At 38.8% G+C, this 17,992-nt stretch overlaps 1 protein-coding gene across 9 annotated transcripts in view; it reads left to right on the top strand.

The window, feature by feature from the left end:
- KATNAL2 (katanin catalytic subunit A1 like 2) overlaps window positions 1-17,992 on the top strand; it is a 305,997-nt gene that overhangs the window by 103,437 nt on the left and 184,568 nt on the right. For 7 of the 9 annotated variants that reach the window (XR_013165142.1, XM_077135532.1, XM_077135533.1 and 4 more), the window contains exons 3-8: window positions 5,897-6,063; window positions 7,523-7,565; window positions 12,941-13,058; window positions 14,199-14,297; window positions 16,449-16,547; window positions 16,758-16,835. Coding sequence is in view for 8 of the 9 variants with exons in the window: in XM_077135532.1 (XP_076991647.1) it covers window positions 5,897-6,063; window positions 7,523-7,565; window positions 12,941-13,058; window positions 14,199-14,297; window positions 16,449-16,547; window positions 16,758-16,835 (604 nt within the window). In the remaining variant the exon portion in view is untranslated. The remainder of the gene's footprint in view (window positions 1-5,896; window positions 6,064-7,522; window positions 7,566-12,940; window positions 13,059-14,198; window positions 14,298-16,448; window positions 16,548-16,757; window positions 16,836-17,992) is intronic. The other 2 variants (XM_077135531.1, XM_077135534.1) reach the window with 2 other exon arrangements.

Here is a 17,992-nt window from a genome sequence, read left to right as displayed (position 1 = left end):
AAAGAAGAAATTGCAAGAGAAATTAGTAAATACCTCGAGGCACATGAAAATGAAAACACAACATATCAAAACTTATGGGATGCAGCAAAGGCAATGCTAAGAGGGAAATTTATTGCCCTAAATGCCTATATCAGAAAAGAAGAAAAGGCAAAAATGCAGGAATTAACTGTTCACTTGGAAGAACTGGAGAAAGAACAGCAAACTAATCCCAAAGTAAGCAAAAGGAAAGAAATAACAAAGATCAGAGCAGAAATAAATGAAATTGAAAACATGAAAAGAATAGAGAAAATCAATAAGACCAGAAGTTGGTTCTATGAGAAAATCAATAAGATTGATGGGCCCTTATCAAGATTGACAAAAAGAAGAAGAGAGAGGATGCAAATAAATAAGATCAGAAATGGAAGAGGAGACATAACTACTGACCTCACAGAAATAAAGGAGGTAATAACAGGATACTATGAACAACTTTACGCTAATAAATACAACAATTTAGATGAAATGGATGGGTTCCTGGAAAGACATGAACAACCAACTTTGACTCAAGAAGACATAGATGACCTCAACAAACCAATCACAAGTAAAGAAATTGAATTAGTCATTCAAAAGCTTCCTAAAAAGAAAAGTCCAGGACCAGATGGCTTCACATGTGAATTCTACCAAACGTTCCAGAAAGAATTAGTACCAATTCTCCTCAAACTCTTCAAAAAAATCGAAGTGGAGGGAAAACTACCTAATTCATTCTATGAAGCCAACATCACCCTCATACCAAAACCAGGCAAAGATATTACAAAAAAAGAAAACTACAGACCAATCTCTCTAATGAATATAGATGCAAAAATCCTCAATAAAATTCGAGCAAATTGTATCCAACAACACATTAAAAGAATTATACATCATGACCAAGTAGGATTCATCCCAGGTATGCAAGGAGGGTTCAACATAAGAAAATCAATTCATGTAATACACCATATCAACAAATCAAAGCAGAAAAATCACATGATCATCTCAATCGATGCAGAGAAGGCATTTGACAAGATTCAACATCCTTTCCTGTTGAAAACACTTCAAAAGATAGGAGTACAGGGGAACTTCCTTAAAATGATAGAGGGAATATATGAAAAACCCACAGCTAATATCATCCTCAATGGGGAAAAATTGAAAACTTTCCCCCTAAGATCAGGAACAAGACAAGGATGTCCACTATCACCACTATTATTCAACATTGTGTTGGAGGTTCTAGCCAGAGCAATTAGACAAGAAAAAGAAATACAAGGCATCAAAATTGGAACGGAAGAAGTAAAACTAGCACTGTTTGCAGACGATATGATACTATACGTCGAAAACCCGGAAAAATCCACAACAAAACTACTAGAGCTAATAAATGAGTACAGCAAAGTAGCAGGTTACAAGATCAACATTCAAAAATCTGTAGCATTTCTATACACTAGTAATGAACAAGCTGAGGGGAAAATCAAGAAACGAATCCCATTTACAATCGCAACTAAAAGAATAAAATACCTAGGAATAAATTTAACTAAAGAGACAAAAAACCTATATAAAGAAAACTACAAAAAACTGTTAAAAGAAATCACAGAAGACCTAAATAGATGGAAGGGCATACCATGTTCATGGATTGGAAGACTAAATATAGTTAAGATGTCAATCCTACCTAAATTGATCTACAGATTCAATGCAATACCAATCAAAATCCCTACAACTTATTTTTCAGAAATAGAAAAACCAATAAGCAAATTTATCTGGAAGGGCAGGGTGCCCCGAATTGCTAAAAACATCTTGAGGGAAAAAAACGAAGCTGGAGGTCTAGCGATGCTGGACTTTAAGGCATATTATGAAGCCACAGTGGTCAAAACAGCATGGTATTGGCATAAAGATAGATATATCGACCAATGGAATCGAATAGAGTGCTCAGATATAGACCCTCTCATCTATGGACATTTGATCTTTGATAAGGCAGTCAAACCAACTCACCTGGGACAGAACAGTCTCTTCAATAAATGGTGCCTAGAGAACTGGATATCCATATGCAAAAGAATGAAAGAAGACCCATCTCTCACACCCTATACAAAAGTTAACTCAAAATGGATCAAAGATCTAAACATTAGGTCTAAGACCATAAAACAGTTAGAGGAAAATATTGGGAGATATCTTATGGATCTTACAACTGGAGGCGGTTTTATGGACCTTAAACCTAAAGCAAGAACACTGAAGAAGGAAATAAATAAATGGGAGCTCCTCAAAATTAAACACTTTTGTGCATCAAAGAACTTCATCAAGAAAGTAGAAAGACAGCCTACACAATGGGAGACAATATTTGGAAATGATATATCAGATAAAGGTCTACTATCCAGAATTTATAAAGAGATTGTTCATCTCAACAACAAAAAGACAGCCAACCCAATTACAAAATGGGAAAAAGACTTGAACAGACACCTAACAGAAGAGGAAATACAAATGGCCAAAAGGCACATGAAGAGATGCTCAATGTCCCTGGCCATTAGAGAAATGCAAATCAAAACCACAATGAGATATCATCTCACACCCACCAGAATGGCCATTATCACCATTATCAACAAAACAGAAAATGACAAGTGCTGGAGAGGATGCGGAGAAAGAGGCACACTTATCCACTGTTGGTGGGAATGTGAGATGGTACAACCACTGTGGAAGGCAGTTTGGCGGTTCCTCAAAAAGCTGAATATAGAATTGCCATACGACCCAGCAATACCATTGCTGGGTATCTACTCAAAGGAATTAAGGGCAAAGACACAAACGGACATTTGCACACCAATGTTTATAGCAGCGTTATTTACAATTGCAAAGAAATGGAAACAGCCAAAATGTCCATCAACAGAAGAGTGGCTAAACAAACTGTGGTATACACATACGATGGAATATTATGCAGCTTTAAGACAGGATAAACTTATGAAGCATGTAATAACATGGATGGACCTAGAGAACATTATGCTGAGCGAGTCTAGCCAAAAACTAAAGGACAAATACTGTATGGTCCCACTCATGTGAGCGGACATTCGAGAATAAACTTGGAATATGTCATTGGTAACAGAGTCCAGCAGGAGGTAGAAACAGGGTAAGATAATGGGCAATTGGAGTTGAAGGGATACAGACTGTGCAACAGGACTAGATACAAAAACTCAAAAATGGACAATACAATAATACCTAATTGTAAAGTAATCTTGTTAAAACACTGAATGAAGCTGCATCTGAGCTATAGGTTTTTGTTTTGTTTTGTTTTGTTTTGTTTTGACTTTACTATTATTACTTTTATTTTTGTCTCTATATTAACATTCTATATCTTTTTCGGTTATGTTGCTAGTTTTACTAAACCGATGCAAATGTACTAAGAAATGATGATCATGCATCTATGTGATGATGTTAAGAATTACTGATTGCATATGTAGAATGGTATGATTTCTAAATGTTGGGTTAATTTCTTTTTTTCCGTTAATTAAAAAAAAAAAAAAAGAAGGGGTAATTGGAGCTGAAGGGATACAGACTGTACAACGGGACTGGATATAAAAACTCAGAAATGGACAGCACAATACTACCCAATTGTAATGCAATTATGTTAAAACAGTGAATGAAGCTGCATGTGAGGTATAGGTTTTTTGTTTTATTTTTTTTTTCTTTCTATTAATGTTTTAATTCTTATTCTGTTGTCTTTTTATTTCTTTTTCTAAATCGATGCAAATGTACTAAGAAATGATGAATATGCAACTATGTGATGTTATTAAGAATTACTGATTGTACATGTAGAATGGAATGATTTCTAATTGTTTTGTTAATTCTTTTTTTAATTAATAAAAAAAAAGTTTATGGACTATAGTCAACTAACTGGGGTTCGCAAATTCTTTAAAATTAGCTTGGGAGAAATAAATACACTTCAAGGTCACTGGCACTATAATGTGGAACCCCCTTTAAGAAAGTTCAGTCTTCCAGCTGACTTAAATGTCATTGCATGGAAGAATGCGTACTAAAAAAGAAAGTTTTATTCTTCTACCTTCCCAGATTCTAATCAAATAGAAAGAACTCTAACCTGTAGCAGAAAGCTTTTAATTTGAGGTCCTTGGGTGAACAGGAGTGGAGTGGGGGTTTGGGAGAGAGTGGTGAGCCCCTGAAATTTATGCTAATTTGTGCATATTTGCACAGGTGCACCTTTTTCAGGAGTGGATCTTTGGTTTTAAAAAGAAGTCAAGAACTAAAAGTTAAGACCTGGATGGTATTTGCATTTTCCGAGGATTTTGAAACACAAACCTTTGCTTCTAGTATTAAAACCACTTAACTTGGACAATCTTATGACGGAACAGGTTAAAAATAACAGTGAAAAAACAATAGTAAAGATGCTACTTTACATGTAATATGTGACTGGCTAAAAAACTACCAGAAATAATACACTCAAGTGGATGACATCTTCTTCTAATAAATTTCAACATATCTTTGCATTTTCTTCAGAACTTGTCTTAGTTTGCTGGAGCTGAAGTATCTAAGTACCATAATCTGGATGGCTTAATATAAGAGCAATTTATTGTTTTATAGCTTTGAAGACTAGAAGTCCGTTCTAGTTTGAAAGCTCCCGAAACAGAATGGTTTTAAAAAAGGGAATTTAATAAGTTGCAAGTTTATAGTTCTAAGGCTGTGGAAATGTCCAAATTAAGGCATCAGGGAAAGATACCTTAGTTCAAGAAGGCCAATGATGTTCAGGGTTTCTCTCTCAACTGGAAAGGCACGTGGCTACGTCGGCTGGCTTTCTCTCCTCTTTTCATAAGCCTTCTTCAATGGCTTCCCTAGGGCTCTGTCCGTTCTATTGGTTCTGGTGGCTCTGAAGTTTTTTCCAAAAATGGTTTCCTCTAAAAGAGCCCTAGTAAGCCACCCCACCTTGTGTGGTTGGAGACGCATCTCCATGGAAACCATTTAATCAAAAGTCACCACCCACAATTGGGTGAGTCACATCTCTATGGAAACAATCAAAATCTCCCATTCATTCAACATTACTGAATGAAGATTAAAGAACTTGGCTTTTCTGTGGTACCCAACAGATTCAAACTGGCATAAAATCCAAATCAAGATGTCAATAAGGCTGTTTCCTATGAATTCTGAGTAGGGTTCTGGTGGTGACTTGCCAGCAATCCATAGCATGATTCAATCTCTGACTCTGTCACATCCATCTTCTCTCTGTCTCCTATTTTGTCCAAATTTCCACTCCTAATAAAGGCACTAATCAGATTGGATGACGACTCACCCTGATAAAGTTTGACCTCATCTTGATTAATAACATCTTCGAAGATCCTATTTCCAAATAGGATCACATTCAAGGGACCAGAGGTCAGAACTTGAACTTATCTTTTTGGGGGATGAAATTCAATCTGTAACACAGCTCATCACACATTCTTTTGCATTGCCTCAGTGATGGCACTCTAGCCCTTTGGAGGTGAATTTTGTTTTTAACAATTGCCAAATATTACCTAAAATTAATTCTGGTGAATAAAGAGGTAGGCAACCTGGGCAAATAACCATTTTGACTAAAACTGAGTGAAGGTAAAAACAAGACTTGTTTTCTTACTTAATTTACTCATTTGACTCTTAAGAACTTCCAAAAATGTTTGAGCAATGTGAAATCACTAGAATAGGTGTGTAGTTTCCAGAGGCAACTACTTTGAAAGATTATGTGGATATATTTAAAGTAGATGGGACTTGTTACTCTATAAGCACACCTCATTTATAGTAGTTTTCATCGGATGTACTATTTAATGTAGGCTTATTCTTTGTATGTTGAGTGTCTTTGGACTTACAATGGCTGTTTAACTTTATTTTTTTACCTAGAGTTGATTTAAATTTTTTTCTCCTGTGAAACCACCAGATATATTGATACGGCCAATGCCTTGGAGCAAGAAACCAAATTGGGGTTACGGCGCTTTGAAGTTTGTGACAACATTGATCTTGAAACTATTTTGATGGAATATGAGAGCTATTATTTTGTAAAATTTCAGAAATACCCCAAAATTGTCAAAAAGGCATCAGACACAGGTATGTGGTGATTACTTAGAAATAAGGCTTTATCTTCTTTGTGAGATTAGTGAGTCTTCCTCATCTTATTCTCTGATAGATGGTACTCCTCACCCTGCACTGAGAGAATACACCAGAATGATGGTGCAGCCTCTCTGAGATCCAGTGTAGATCATTTAAACACAATTGTCTGAATATTGCACAGGTGCACCTTTTTCAGGAGTGGATCTTTGGTTTTAAAAAGAAATCGAGAACTAAAAGTTAAGACCTGGATAGTATTTGCATTTTCAGAGGATTTTGAAACACAAACCTTTGCTTCTAGCCAGCCATGCTGTCATTTATTTGAGGACGTGTGTGTTTTAGGGTAGTGAAAGCAAAACCCAAGTGTGTCACAGGTACTTTGTAGAACAACATGGTTTGCATTTCTTTAGAGATGCAAAGAGCTGTTGGAAGAGGATAAATGACAGAACACTTTTTCAAGTTAGGAGGACTATTATCTCTCTTGAAAATAACATGAAAATGACTATTGTTGAAGCTAATAGCTCATGTATAGATAATGAAATGCTTTTGAAAGCCATCAGTCCAGATAATGATCAATAAAATGCAAAACCCAGGATTGGTTAGCAGTCAACGAGGCTGACTGGAGCAAAGATCTAAAGCAAGGGTCCCATGTTTTGTTGTAACATTGACTGAGAAGTCTGTAAGTGGGGGAAGTAATTATAAACCATTGTCCTGTTTACAAGGCGCTTGTTAAGCCACAGACTTTAACATTTCATATAGGGACCAGGAAACCAAGAGGACCATCAATTAAAAATAGACAGACCCAAATCTCAGAGCTAGACGGGGTCTGAGAGAGATTTCATCTGAGCTCTCTTCCCATGCAGGGTCCAGAGCTTGACTTCCTTGGTTGGTTGTTAGAGCTGGGTCTTGGCAGAGAAAACACTAACTCCTAACCAGGGCTACCCAGAAAATTATTGATACGATTTGATTTCTGCATTGCTAGTTCTAATCTAGCTTGATATCCATATTCTCCTGTTATATTGGACAATGATGTCCTTATTTTAAGGTAAATTGGCAGAGTATGGCTAATGTGCCCTGCCAAACTCATGCAGTTATCCTGGCATCCCAGACACCGCAGCAAAATGGTGCCAAGTTAATGAAAACATAATGAAATGGTAGCTGTAAAGGTAGCCCCCATATTGGAGTTGCTACCAGGTTTGTTGTACCCAACATAGTTAATAGCTAAAGTCTTTGGTGTCTTTCTCTGTATCAAAATGCCTGCAGAGCACCGGCCCCTTTCCCATAGTTGGTAATTTCACTTCTCTCTAGATGAGAATAGCTTAGTATCTCTAGAATCCAAAAAGCTGTAGCACAAAATTTTAAGAACAATATAATAGGGAAGATGTACCTGGAAATTACCATTTCTCTCCCTTAAAAATTAAATTCTTTTCTTTTCCCTCTAATATTTATTTTGCTACAGCAGAAAATAATTTACTACAAAGAAGTGGAGGGAAGACCAGAAGGTAAAGTGAATGGTAATTCTTCTTAACCAGCTCAACTCTAGGAATTTGTGGGATCCCCTTCCAGAAGATTTTCCATTACAGATCCATGACTGTCTACCAGCAACACAAGGCTGTGGTCATACTACCTTGGTAGGCTCAGCCATGGTCCCTCTCCTACTACAGCCGTCCAAGACTTGGGCCAATGTCGGTTGGTTCTCTTGGTTTTACTGTAAATCACTGCATCCAGTGGGACCCTATCTTTCTAAGTCATGTGGTATTAAAGTATGGACCTCAGAGATAAAAAGCAAGACCCACTTTCTGTTTTTAGCTCTGTAACTTACAAGTTTCTGGCACACAGTAAGTTTCTAGCACACAGTGAGTACCCAGGAAATATTACCCCCCCACCCTTTTTTATAAACATTTTTATTGTGATATGTAATGTATATACAAAGGTAAATTTCAAAGTACATTGTAACAAGTAATTATAGAACAGATTTCAGAGTTTGGTATGGGTTACAGTTCCACAATTTTACATTTTTTCTTCTACCTCCTCCAAGACACTGGAGATGAAGAGAATTAATATAATGATTCAGCAGTCTTATCATTTGTTAAATCCTATCTTCTCCATTATAACTCCTCCTTCTCCTTTGATCCTTCTCCCAATTTTTAGTTATTTCCCCCTAATCATATGTGTAATTTCTTTGAGCACTCCCAGATCATATGCCCTCCCATGTTTGAAGATAATTAGTGAACCAGGAGGTTTGAGCTCACACTGCCACTTTCCTCAAGGCTGGCCTGCTATGCACCTATTCTTCTGTTACTTTCCTTCTTCTTTTCACCTTGTGTTCCTTTCTCCAGCATCTCAATTCGTAATCTCCTTTGGGACTTGTAGCACCTGACTGGAGCCCTCTGCCTCTTGACTGTTCTGGGTGGACATATTCTTCCTCAGTAGGTCTCACACTTGCATAAGTGTCCTCCTTCATTGTTTTCTTTCCACTCCCAAAACATATTCCTGTTTTCTTAGCTGTTTATAAATACCTGAGGGCACTGCTGTAAAAGGATGGTCAGCTTTTACAGGATGCTGTAAAAGGATGCTGTAAAAGGAGCATCAGGGCCTGGGGTTCTTTGCTGTTATAATAAATCCTAAACCTCAGAGAAAGGTTTAAGTTGGGTGCTCTAGGGACATGTAACTGAGAAATTAAGAGTTAACAAATGATTGTGATGACTCATTAAATAGTTAACTTTTCCTTTACTTTTTAGTGTATTGTAGACTAATCAAAAGGAAATACCTGAAACTACTAAAACTCACCAAACTGTAACCCAGATGCCTTGATCTTTGACAATAATTATATAACTATGTAATCTTTATGTTGTGACTGTAAAAACCTCCTCCTTGGCCCCGCTTGTACCCCCTTATCCTGTTTTACAACTTTAGAGTCTCATGATCACAATGACAACCCCTAAATGTTTACTAATGAAGGGCATTTGAGTCAGCCCAGAACAACCTACTCCAGTTTCTAAACTGTCTTCCTAGACGAAGCTATATCTAACCATAATTGGCCCACTTGACATGCACAGTAGTTTAAAACTTAACTTATAAGTGACTTATACATCATTATAATAAAAATCACACCCATCATCATATTAGGGTTAGCATTTTCTTCCGTATGTTCTATGACTAGGTATGTAATCAATCTGTGCATGCTCACATAATTAGATCATTCTAGCCATTACACTCATTATCATAAACCTGCCTATCTTTTGATACTATAAAACTATCAGCATTACTACAGTTCAAGGAGGCAGATTTTAGGGCCCTAGGCTGTTTTCCTTGCTTCATGTGGCAATAAACTCTTTGAAACCCCAGTGCCATAGATTGGCTGCTATGTACATTGGGCAGAGAACCCCATGTTTGATTGTTAACAACCACAGAACCATTCGGGCAGTAAACAAAATTTTTAAAAATTCTAAATGCAACTGAAACAAAAAATTATAAGTTGTGATCATAAGCAACATATCAGGCCCTATGAGCCCCTGCTATGTTCCCTGCTCTTGTGAATCCAGTTCCCTTGTCAGCAGCCCAAGAAGGAAGGGATAAAGACACCTTCTAGGGCTGCGTGGCATGGCTTATAAAAATGGCCATGGGGCCTGTGTATGCCTTACAATACACTCATGCTTAAGGCTAGCTTTGCTTTGTACTATTCTTTAGGAACAGTTTTATTGTTTTGACCAAAGTGTTTCCTTTTATTTATAGTTTCCATAAAAATAGTCAGACTGTAGTAATAAATGGTAACTACTTGTGAGTAGAGACAGCAAAGAGTATTTTAAGAGCCCACTCTGGAATACATTCAGGTTCTGATTTTTTTCAGCCACACATTCACACCTGGAAATTCCTTAGCATTCTTTACTGGGTAGGAAATTCTGATAGTGTATATTATTGGGGTGCTTTGTTTCATATTAGGGACAAAGTTTGGGGGCATGTTTGACACCTTAAGGTAAGCTCCTCTCTGGGCAGATGCCTGTCCATGGCAGGGGAAAATGTTGGCTAGCAAATGGTTGGAGTCAGGAAGGATAATTAGAAAACTAATGAATGGTGTTTCTGTTCACAATTTTGCACTCAAAGTTAGTTATTAAAGTAAGAGATTGAGTTATGGGATTAGCTGTTAACAAATGAAAGGACCTTTTCCTAATTCTTATATCGCACACCAGAGAACAAGCTGCAAGTTTACAGATTTGCAGGTGACCTATACATGGAAAGGTGAGCTAATGTGATCAGTGACAGAATTAGAATCCAAAGATCTTAACAATTTGGAAGATGGGCCCAAAATACACAAAATGAAAAATTATGGAATAAGGTTTTAGCTCTAACCATAGGTTCACAACAAATAGCTCCACCATTACAAAATCAGAGACCTAGAATTCTGAGTTAATGAAGGTGCTGCACAAGTCAACAGTGTAAACAGAGCAACTGGAGATGTTGTGCTTGAAGAACAGAAGCCCTGGGGAGGAAAGAATCCCAGGAACAAGGCAGTAGCAGTCTTCATCCTCTAAAAGGGGATTGAACCTTCTCTGCAAAGCTCTGTGGGGTAATTGGGTAGACTGAAATACTAGTGATCAATGAAGGGAAGTGGTAAGGGGCATAGAAAAATAATAGGGGGAACAAAAGGTTAAAATATATTGGGTAGATGGAAATACCAGTGGCCAGTGAGGGAGGAGTAAGGAATATGATATGTATGCATTTTTTCTTTTTTTTATTTCTTTTTCTGGAGTGATGCAAATGTTCTAAGAGATGATCATGGTGATGAATATATTACTGTGTGATGATTCTGTGAGCCATTGATTGTACACCATGTATGGAATGTTTGTATGTTAAGAATGTTCATATTTGTATGTTGGTTTGGCTTGTCAATTAAAAAAAATTTTGTGGGGTACACCTATGAATAGTAAAGTGGAATTAATGTGGTTCTATTGTAGGAAGAATTTTACAAGTATCAGGGCTGATTGAATGGGATTGCATTGTTTTGCTCATTAATGGGCTTGATTCTGGTCATATTGAGGCAGATCTTATGGATCAGTTGCCTTGAATGGGAAATCAAAGTGGGAAAATAGAGTCCCATTTCCCTGTCAGCCCAAAAGGATATTGAGGCAAGTTTAACAAAATATATATATAACTTTACTTCATTTAAATCAATGCTATTAATAAGGACTTGGTAGTCATTTCATAGGTATTTCATTTTTGTGCTTACAAAAGGCCTAAAGGATAGATATACTTATTTCTTTTCTACAGATGAAAAACAGAGGTCCTAAGGAACTATCACCTGTGTACCTCAATGTATCCGCCCCATTGGGTCTGACATCAGGGTTACCATATGTATGAGTTTCCTGTGGCTGCCATAACAAAGTACCACCAGTTGGGTGGCTTAAATGACAGAAATGTATTGAATCAAGGTTTCAATAGAGCCGTGCTTTCTCCAAAGGCACTAGGAGAGGATCTTTCCTTGCCTGTTCCAACTTCTGTTGGTTGCTGGCAGTCCTTGTTGTTCCCTGGCTTGTAGCTGCATCGCTCCAATGTCTGTCTTCATCTTCATATGGCTCTTTCTTCTATGTATGTTTCTATGTACAAATCTCTCTTCTTTCTTCTTACAAAGGCACCAAAGACCTCTTCTTCATTTGGTTACATGTACAAAGACTGTATTCTCAAGTAAGCTCATACTCACAGACCAGGTTAGGACTTCCACATGTCTTTTTAGGGGGATGTAATTCAACCCACAACCCTATGTGTCGATATTCGTATTAGTGGCATGGGCAGTCTTGCTGGCCAAATGGCTGTGTATTTATATTAAGCATGAACAACTTTTTCAATATTTTATTTCTCACAAAGAAATAGAATTAAAATAGCAACTCTCTGAGATCACTTAGAGCATGGGAGAAAATTCTTCTAGTAAATCTCCTGCAAATGTACCTTACATGTAGGGACAAAAGAGCTTAGAGAACTAAACAACTTATGATATGTCCATGTTCTGTTCCCTGAGTAAGTCATGACTCTCTGTGGATGTTGTCCTCCAGCTAAGAATATGAATATTCCAATATGAATTTTATATGTAATTGTGAGGATGTAGTGAACAAATTTATGATACCTTTTATTGCTATTGAACATATATACAGTGAAGTGCATAAAGTCCAGTCAAATTAAGTAATTCAAGCTGATAACCTTACACATGTGTGCACCCTTGTAACCACCACCATTTTCAGCCTGCCAACAGGCTCCCTTTCCCTGTAGCCAGTCAATACTTTCCACCCCCATCAGAGTTAGCCACTATTCAGACTTCTAATCCCATCAATTCATTTTGCTTAAAGAGAACACTATCTCATGAAAATTGTCTTTTGGAAATATGAATATGTGACAACAGAGATGAGGTCAAGTTTGTGTTCCTTTCACAAGCTCCTTTTTCTGTTTATTGAATGCAGCACAATTGGAGGTATTTTAAGTAGGTAGGCTACATCCAAGAAAGACTCCCATCCTGTTCTTAGAGAAGGTGGGAAGAAACAATGGAAGAATGCTTATATAGTAATGTGTCCTTGAGAACACAGAGCCATTTGCAGAAGGGCAGAAGCCATGTGGTATGAAGAAGAAATGAAGCAGAGAGTTGGGGGCCTTGAGGAGGAGGTGGACCCTCAATCCCCGTCTTGGAGGAATCTACCAGGGAGATCCCAGTGAGTCAGGGCAAGACGGACAAGGTGGGCAGATGACGCAATTGGAAAGCCGCTAGTGGGCACATCTGCTTGCATATGTCTCAAGAACTCACCCTTTCTAAGGGTGCTATGCTAATTGCTTATTTACCTCAAATTAAGTAGTTAGAATGATTTCCTTCAAGGTCTTTCTTCCCTTCTACTAGGGTGATGAGTGACTGTTGCCAAAATCTTCCCAAGATCAATCAGCAGAGGCCACGGTCCAAGACCACAGTGGGGAAGACAGGAGACACCAGATCTCTCAGAAAGGAGAATCCCAAACAGGTCAGGTTGGCTTGACGTTGGTAGTATCACAGTTGACGTCTATATTGAAAAATAGCCCAAAGAAAAGTCACATTTATTTAGTTTTTGAGGACCTATGTTTTTAAAATTGCTGCATGATTTTAAAATGTAGCTTTTCTCCCAATATTAAAATCATGGGCAAATCCCTAGATTTCCTTATGTTTCTTAATTTGAGTAGAAGGTCTCCCTTTTCCTCCCACCCATTCCCTTAGTATTCATACCAAGAGCAGGAGGGCCATTTGACTGTCCCAGTAGATGGCAGGTCTTCCTGCCTGAAGTATATTCCTGAGTTTCTACGTGTAGGCCAAGGATAATCTGGATCAATGGCTGGGTCTCAGAGTCTCCCTTGGAGTTTCTCCAAATCGCACATGGCTGGTCCCCATCAAAAAGCTCCACATTGAAATTTCTGGGGTCAATCTCCGTGCCTTTGGGTAGAAAGGCAGAGAAAGGAGACAGCCTGGAAGGTGGGTGAAATCAATGGCTTCTGGCTCAGGAGATCTATGACTAGAACCTCCTTGCTTATAATAAAGCATGCCAGGTTTCATTGGAAAGAGGACCGGTGGAAATGGTGAAAAGGAACAAAAAGAATTAATGTCAGGATAGAAAGAAATAATCATGAAATTCAATTGGTTGAAAGAAATCTCTCACCCTGAAGGAGGGTCTGTCATTCTGCCCATGGCAATCTTACTCAGGGATAAGGGAGGTGCAGGTGGGGCAGGATGGATTCCACAAGAGGCTGGTTAACTTGCTGCATCTCCAGGCTCAGCCACCCTTGGCCACAAGCATCTCTGGTTCCAGGAGAACAGATAAACAGCAAGTAGGGCTGGGTCGAGGGACAACTGTTTCATCTCCATTGGAAAAGCCACTCAGAGCCTATGGCTTGGTAGGAGCATTCAGGAATGTCTTCTCGTTCTCCAGGGATAGCTCCATCCATAGGCCATAGACATATAGTTCATTTATCTTATTGGGTTCAACACAAAAGTGGCCAAATAACACACAGGGTTCATCATGTATAGAATAGATATTCAGTATGTAATATTTGGTGCATGATGGAATAGGCAGTTTAATTGTGCATTTCTCAGTTGCTTCCCCCAGCTGAATTCTCACTGTCTCTCCCTTCAGGAGGTTATCAATAACATTCATATGGAGAATGCTGACTTTGGCTTAAACATATCAGGAATCAACAGAAGCAGTGGAGAAGAAAACGCCCACCCACAAAGAGTGAGTGGGATTTGTGAACCTAACACTCAAAGGGGGACTTTTCTTTTAAGAAATGGAAATAGAAAACCTTATTTTGACAGACAGAAAAGTTACTATGTAATGATCAAATTGGCTGTGAGGTAAACTGTAAAGAGCATTGGATGAGGAACAGAATGCTGGGATTCTGATCTGGAATCCTCTTTTCTTTGGATGAATGATCTTAGATTATCTATCCCATATCTGTTGGAGCTTAGTTTCCTTGACTGTAAATTGAGGGGTTTAGAAGATACGGATTCCAGTGATCCTTTAAGCGTAGAAATTCTGTGATTAAAATGCTAGACATTGGCGTGACTGTCCTGCATTATTTAATGAGTCGTGTCCTTGAGTTCATTGTATTTTGCCTTGTTGTGGTAGTTGGTTGGTGGTGTGACCTTTCTCTTTGGAGGGATGACTCCAGGTTGCAATCTAATTTCATGTGAACCATGGAGTCCCAGTTAATACAGAGTGGATCTTCTCACACTGGAAAGACCTAGATTGGGTAGATGTAGGTAAAAGGTAGGTTAAATCATGTCACTTGGGGATGAAAAGCAGTATCAATGTCAACATACCTTTCTTGATTATAACCTCCAGGGTTGTAGCTCCTTAATTTAAGAGACTTTCTTCTTTCTTTAATCAGGTTCTCAACTACTAGATTGTTGTCTTGGTCCTGGCCAGCACTTCTCTGCCTCACTGAACTCTGTGAGTGAGTGAGTGAGTGAGTGTGTGTGTGTGTGTGTGTGTGTGTGTGTGTGTGTATAGGCTGAAGCATTTCCCTAGAAATTAAGTGAAGCTGCCTTGTTGGCCTGAACTGGCTGCCTTTAAGGGCTTCAATTTTATTGGTAATTGCTGGAAATGAAACCAATGCCTTTCATGGGAAAATATTTCCTTACCTTTTCAACTCTCATTGTGTTTTCAGTCACCTTTGTGCCTCATAACTTTGTGGCATTAGTGTCTTGAATCCTCATGTTGATATGAATAGATGTTTTTGTTTGGGTCACAAGGAAGGGGCTATTTAACCAGTATTTAACCTTTGAAAGAATCTGGCTATAAAGACTCTCCAGCTGAAATATCCTCAGAATAAAATATAAATGATTTTCCCCCTATCATTTCAAATGTTCATAGACTGAATGAGGGTGTATGGCCAGAGACCAGTCTCCAAAATGGGTCTCCCGTTATTATGTCAGGGACCCCAGCTTCAGGATTCCCAAGCCCCTGCACATTTAGGCATGTTCTTAAAGGCAGGGGCTTTGGAGGTCACCTGACTAGGTTCACAACTTTGGCTCAGATGCAACCCAGCTATGTAACCTTGGCAAGTTGCTGAATCTCTCCAAGCCTTAGCTCTTGCCTCTGTTAACTAGAAATAATCATACTGTCCACTTTAAATGGCATAATGAACAGAGAGCCTTAGAACAGGGCCTTGCACAGAATAAACACTCAAAAAAATGGGTTATTATTATTTGTTTTTGTTTTGTTTTTGCATGTATGCCTGCTTTTCCCTTCTTGCCATTAGGAAGACAAGGGGGCAGTAGAAAGACCATGGGTCTGGGAGACAGATACCTGGGTTTGAATCCTGGCCTTTTGTCCTTGTTAGCTGTGTGACCCTGGGCAAATCACAATGTCTCTGGGCCTTAACATCCATATTTATGATTGCCTAGCAGAGGTATTATATGAGTTACAAATGACACTTACCAAGTACTCTGCCAACCTGGTCTGTGTTCCGCATGCTAGTGAGTAGTAAATGCGTGTTATAGTCAGTCAGGAGGAACTGTCTTTATTCTCGTGCCCATTGAGTTCTGCCCATATGTGGAACATTTTAAAGTGATGAAGCAAGTGAGGGAAAGCAGACATATAAGGGAGCAGATGGCATGTGTCAAGAATTGGAAAATGATTGTGAATCGTTACTGGAATCAACTTCATTCTGAAGAATTTACTTGCAAAATAGTTTTTTTCTTTTCTAATGTGCCTCACCTTGAGGAACTCATGTTCAATATTGGTGTGGGGCCTTTTAAAAACCAACTTTAGTTTGCCCTACACACCAAGGTACATACATGCATCTTGATGTAATGAAGATGGGCTGTTAATGTGGTTTCCCCTCATGTTTTGATGGCATAAATAACCATTATTCCCTTCCAGGGCCAAATCATTGACTTCCATGGGCTGCTCACAGATGCTATCAAGGGAGCAAGCAGTGAACTAGCCTTGAACAGCTTCGATTGTAACCCGGACCCCGCCGTAAGTGGCTGAGATGTCACATTCATCTTTCAACTCGTCAGATTCCAGATGAACTTTAGAAATAGAATTTTGAGTACAGTGAAACCTTGAGATCAAGTCAGAGGTCATAGCAACCTGCCATCGTTTGTTTCATCAAGATCCGTGCTCTGTTTTTCTTCCTAAATTATGAAGCAATATTCTAATGTGAGGCTTTTTGGTTCCTATCAACAGGAACGATTGCTGAAACCTCTGAGTGCATTTATTGGCACAAACAGTGAGATGCGAGAATTGGCAGCCGTGGTGAGCCGGGTAAGATCCGATATTCAATTCACAAATTTACAGAGGCAGATTGGGGCTCCTGGAGCATTGTGGGCTGCTTCTTTTATTAATAACAATAAATATGATCATTTATTTATAAAGTACCCCCACTTGCAAAGGCACTCATATTGTTTAGAGGCACAATAATGCATGATAAATAAATTATAGAATCATAAAATTACAATATAAAAAGCCCACTATCTCACTACAGAGGCCAAGAAAACCAAGAGGAAAAAAAGACTTAAAAAAGGAAGGGACAGGTGAAAGTTTCCATAGCATGGCTGAGAATTCACAGAAGAAAGCCTCATTGAGAGGAAAAAAGAATACGTCTGGGTCTCCTCCAAAAGTCGAAATCTAGAAACGGCTACCAGAAATCCAATTACTTCATAATTGAAAATTTCCATGAAAACAGGATTAGTGGGAAAGAGTTTACCATCCAGACTACTAGTTTTTCAAGCCTGCACCCAGAATCTAAAAGCAGGGAAGCCTAATGGGTAATGGCACAGGCTTCCACATGAGTTAATCCGGATTTGATGTCCAGCTCCCCCTCTTTCTAGCTCTGTTACTGGGCAAATACTTGGGAAGAGAACTGATTCTAAATTATAGGATTCTTTTCTAATTTCCAATGTTCTTTTTAATGAAAGACTGAAACCTAGGTAGGCTCAGAGAGAGATTTAAAATGATATGAGAAATGCACAGCTACTCTGAGGAGAGGAAGTTTCTCTCTGGCTCCCTGTTCAGTTCCACGCCTGTTTTGTGGCAGGCCTTGCTGGGCTGGATACCCGGCAATGAGCTCAGCAGGCACAGTGGTTGCCCACAGGAGCTTCTCACCCCATGGGCCAGGCACACTTTGAGAGCATAAAGGAGGGGTATTTTGTGCCAAAGTGTAGGAAAAGTGGTAAAGAAGAGATTAGTGGAAGGGGAAGGTGAGAAGTGTTCTGGGGCAAGATACACATGTGAAATAGTATAGCTTGTGGAGGGTTTCTGGTAGGCAAAGTATGAAGCAGGGAGTGACGGGAAATGATTATGGAGAGAGAGGCCGGGGTTCCTGAGTAAGGGTCCACGAGCAGGACCCAGGGCTAGGAATCAGCCCGTAGGAGATGGAAGATTTTTGAAAGATGTCCATCAAAGGAAAGGAATAATCAAAT

This window comes from Tamandua tetradactyla, chromosome 18 (assembly GCF_023851605.1).
Source record: "Tamandua tetradactyla isolate mTamTet1 chromosome 18, mTamTet1.pri, whole genome shotgun sequence".
Classification (NCBI taxonomy): Eukaryota; Metazoa; Chordata; class Mammalia; order Pilosa; family Myrmecophagidae; genus Tamandua; species Tamandua tetradactyla.
The sequence above is the reverse complement of the archived record's forward strand: the minus strand, read 5'-3'. Positions and strand labels throughout refer to the sequence as shown.